The 3,976-nt window shown below is 62.0% G+C and overlaps 1 protein-coding gene across 1 annotated transcript; it reads left to right on the top strand.

Moving 5' to 3' along the window:
• Positions 1-217: 217 nt before the first annotated feature.
• MSX1 (msh homeobox 1) lies at positions 218-3,604 on the top strand (the record flags this gene model as incomplete). Its single annotated transcript, XM_079920197.1, has 2 exons — positions 218-817; positions 3,162-3,604. Exons 1-2 carry the CDS (start codon positions 349-351, stop codon positions 3,602-3,604), a joined length of 912 nt encoding a protein of 303 aa, XP_079776323.1. The 5' UTR covers positions 218-348.
• Between the last annotated feature and the right edge of the window lie 372 nt (positions 3,605-3,976).

Genomic DNA, 3,976 nt, shown 5'->3' with positions numbered 1-3,976 from the left:
GAGTCCGCCCGAGCGGGGCCCAATGGATCGCGCCGGGACCGCCCCCTCGCGCTCTGATTGGCTGCCGCCGCACTGGCCTCGCCTTATTAACAAGTTCTCTGGGGAGCTGCGGCCCGACCCGGAGCCGGCTGGTGCGCCCGGGAACTCGGCCTGCGCGGCGGCGCCAGCGGATAAGCAGGCCCGGAGCGCCGGAGCTGGTCTTCTGGGGAGGGGCGGGAGGCGCGCGCGGGAGGGCCCGCCCGGCCAGGGCCCCGGGCAATCCCAGAGGCCGGCCGCGCTCCCAGCCCGCCCGAAGCTCATGCCCGGCGGCTGGCCGGAGCTGAGGCTGGAGGGGGGGCCCGGCTCTGCATGGCCCCGGCTGCTGACATGACTTCTTTGCCACTCGGTGTCAAAGTGGAGGACTCCGCCTTCGGCAAGCCGGCGGGGGGCGGCGGGGGCCAGACCCCCAGCACCACCACGGCCACGGCGGCCGCCATGGGCGCAGACGAGGAGGGGGCCAAGCCCAAAGTGTCCCCTTCGCTTCTGCCCTTCAGCGTGGAGGCGCTCATGGCCGATCACAGGAAGCCTGGGGCCAAAGACAGCGTCCTGGCGGCCTCCGAGAGCGCACAGGCGCCGGGCGGCTCCGCGCAGCCTCTGGGCTCCCGGCCCGGGTCGTTGGGCGCCCCGGATGCGCCGTCCTCGCCTCGGCCGCTCGGCCATTTCTCGGTGGGAGGACTCCTCAAGCTACCAGAAGATGCGCTCGTCAAAGCCGAGAGCCCCGAGAAGCCCGAGAGGACCCCGTGGTTGCAGAACCCCCGCTTCTCCCCGCCCCCGGCCAGTGAGTAGCCAGAACCCAGGCGGCGGGGGAGGGGGCCAGCGGGGGTGCGGGACCCGAGGGCGCCAGGCCGCGCGCCGGCGCCTACTTGTCTCGGGCGTCTGCGTACCTGCAGCCCGGTACCCGGGGCCCGTGCAGCAGATGGGTTGGCGGGGAGGCCGGCGGTTGATGCCTCACCCCACTCCCACCCAGGAAGAGGGTTGAGGCCTGGCTGAGGCCCAGCAGTCGGTCCACTTTCGCGGGCTCCTCGCCTTGGCTAGGCGACGCTGCGGATAGGAGTTCACTTGTAGGACACGGGTGTCTGGGCACCCTCTCCTCCTGCCCCTCCCACCCCCCAAACGACCCCAGGAGTCCCGCCTGGCTCCTCTTTCAGACCCTAAGCCCTGTTACTTCGCCGTTCCGGCAACGGGTGGGTTCTAGGGGTGCGGACACCTTTCCAGTGCTCAGAGTTTCACTTTCTCATAGTTGAAGCCTGGTGCGCCCCCTCCCCTTTTCCAACCCCTCCCCCAAAGTATTTCTTTGCCCAAAGTATTTCCTAATCTCTTGCAAAATCCCCCCCCCCCCCACCTTCGTGTTTCAGGTAGACACTTGGTGCTCTGGGTGGATGGATCATTTAGGGGGAGGGGGCGCTCAGGTTCCAGTGGAGGGGGCGGGGCACCAAGTCAGTTAGTGGGAGGCACCCCCTCCAACATGATAGGGAGCTCCCAAATGTCTCGGACTGGGTCATGGAAGCTGACTCCAGCCGCTAAAGACGCCTCCGGGGTCGTTCCAAGGCCTCCGGGCCCCCTGGCTTCTCTGCGCAGCGAACACACTCGGAGATATTTCAGGAGCACGGGAAATTCCCAAGTTTTCCTCGTTTCCTCTGATTATTTTGCGCGGCATAATAGCAACCCGAATTCAATGGCGTGATGCTGAGGAATGATTTTTATCTGGGGATTAAACGTCTTTGAAAGGCCAGCCCCTCCCTGGGCCTAACGGCCGGAGAAGGTGGCCCAGCGCTGGGCTGTTACTACCGAAGGGAGTGACGTTTCCCTCGGCGCCCGCCCCTCGGGTGGCCCGGCGGAAAGCGAGTCAGGGGCCAACTGCTTCCCGGACTCTCAATGGTCTCGACCAGGGAAGAAGCAGGGATGTTAACACGAGATTTCGTTTGACTCACATCCTGGTGGCCCGAGAGCCCAAAGGATCTTTTTTTTTTTTTTTAAGCGTGCAAAAAACATTGCATAATTAGGCAAAACCCGCCTGGTGAAACATTCTCGATTTGAATTAATTGCTCCCCCGAGAGCAGCTGCTGCATAGGCAAAGCGTCCTTTCCAAGACTTGAGGATTCTTTTAGGGCCTGGGTCCCGACCCAAAGTCGACGGGATCTCTGTTGTCCTGGGAATAATTTTGGTCCCTGTTTTAACTGGCCGCAGCTGCTGGGTGTGGCAGGGGTTGACTGGCCCCGCAGACCCTGTCCCGGACCTGCATGAGCCCTCTGAGGTGGTGCTCGCTCACAGCCCATCCTTGAGGTATATTTTGAAGCCGTAAGAAAAAGACACCTCGGCACCAGCAGTGTTGATCTCTGCGGACTGAGGCACACCCCCCCACACACATTTGAAAGTGACCAGAGGCCAAGGCACTGGGGATGGGAGAGGCGCAGGAGACAATTGAGACAATCAGAAGAAGCAGCCCCGTTAAGATGAAGCACCTCCTCAAACCATGGCACTTTTTATATTTGAGACTTGGCCGTGGTGCGACATTCGTGTCTTCCGGGGTCGCTCCACCTCCAGTCAGCAGGGACCGAGCTTAGAACCCTGTAGGAACGCATTGTTCCAAGGGAAAGAGTGGAAATCAGAGATCTGGATTCCAGGCCACAGAACGGCCTAGCCCAGCGCTGACCACTTAGTGGGCACAGATAAATGTTTGGCCAACGCCTAAAACTAAACGTGATCCCGGGCTGGGTGCAGGGCTTCTTTCCGTGCGTTTCACCGTTCTAACATCCGCCGTCCCAATGTGCGTGGCGTGGCGGTGGAGAAGGCCCCACTGAGAAAGGCCTTCTTAAGCGGCCATCTAGCTTTAAGGGCTGTCCCGCCTCTCCCCAGTTATTTCGGGCCTTGAACATGGGCTCGTGTCACCTGGAATCTTAGTTTCCTCATTTGCAAAAGGTAGACAAGAACATCTACCCTGAGGGGCTGCGGTGGGAATTGGAGAAAATATTTTCCAAGCGCTTCTCATGGTGCCTGGCGCTGAGGTGCTCCACGCAAATGAAGAGCGGGTGTTGTAATTTAATATTATTCCCATTTATGGGCCGATGACTCTCCCGCGCGGGTGTCTTAACCTCCTGCGTTTCTCTCTCTCGGCCCCCTAGGGCGGCTGAGCCCCCCGGCCTGCACCCTGCGCAAGCACAAGACCAACCGCAAGCCGCGGACGCCCTTCACCACAGCCCAGCTGCTGGCGCTGGAGCGCAAGTTCCGCCAGAAGCAGTACCTGTCCATCGCCGAGCGCGCCGAGTTCTCCAGCTCGCTCAGCCTCACGGAGACGCAGGTGAAGATCTGGTTTCAGAACCGCCGCGCCAAGGCCAAGAGACTGCAGGAGGCAGAGCTGGAGAAGCTGAAGATGGCCGCCAAACCCATGCTGCCCCCCGCAGCCTTCGGTCTGTCCTTCCCCCTCGGCGGCCCCGCGGCCGTAGCGGCCGCCGCGGGCGCCTCGCTCTACGGTGCCTCCAGCCCCTTCCAGCGCGCCGCGCTGCCCGTGGCGCCCGTGGGACTCTACACAGCCCACGTAGGCTACAGCATGTACCACCTGACATAGAGGGCCCAGGGTCGCCTACCTGTGGTGCCAGCCGATCTCTCCAGCAAGCAGCAGGAGCCTTCCCCCAAGGCGCTCCCCTGCTCGGCCCCGCCTGGCTCCTTCCCTTTAACCCCTACACTGCTCTGGTTTCTCCTCTCGGTTGACCCCTGAGTTCACTCTCTGAAGTCTGATCCCTTCCCCCAAAGCGGCTAGAAGGGTCCCACAACGCTCTTCTAGAAGCTAGATCTACCCCCTCGAGTTATAGATGGGGGAACCGAGGCCAGAGAGGCTGAGAAATGTATCCACAGTCCCCAGCAGAGTTAGTGGTTGCACCAGAACTAGAGGCCGTGCCTCCTGCACCAGGCAGGAAAAAGCGCAGAGAAATTCATGTCT

The sequence above is a fragment of the Stenella coeruleoalba genome (assembly GCF_951394435.1).
Source record: "Stenella coeruleoalba genome assembly, chromosome: 4".
Classification (NCBI taxonomy): Eukaryota; Metazoa; Chordata; class Mammalia; order Artiodactyla; family Delphinidae; genus Stenella; species Stenella coeruleoalba.
Note: the sequence above shows the minus strand (reverse complement) of the source record. Positions and strands in the feature narration are given on the sequence as shown.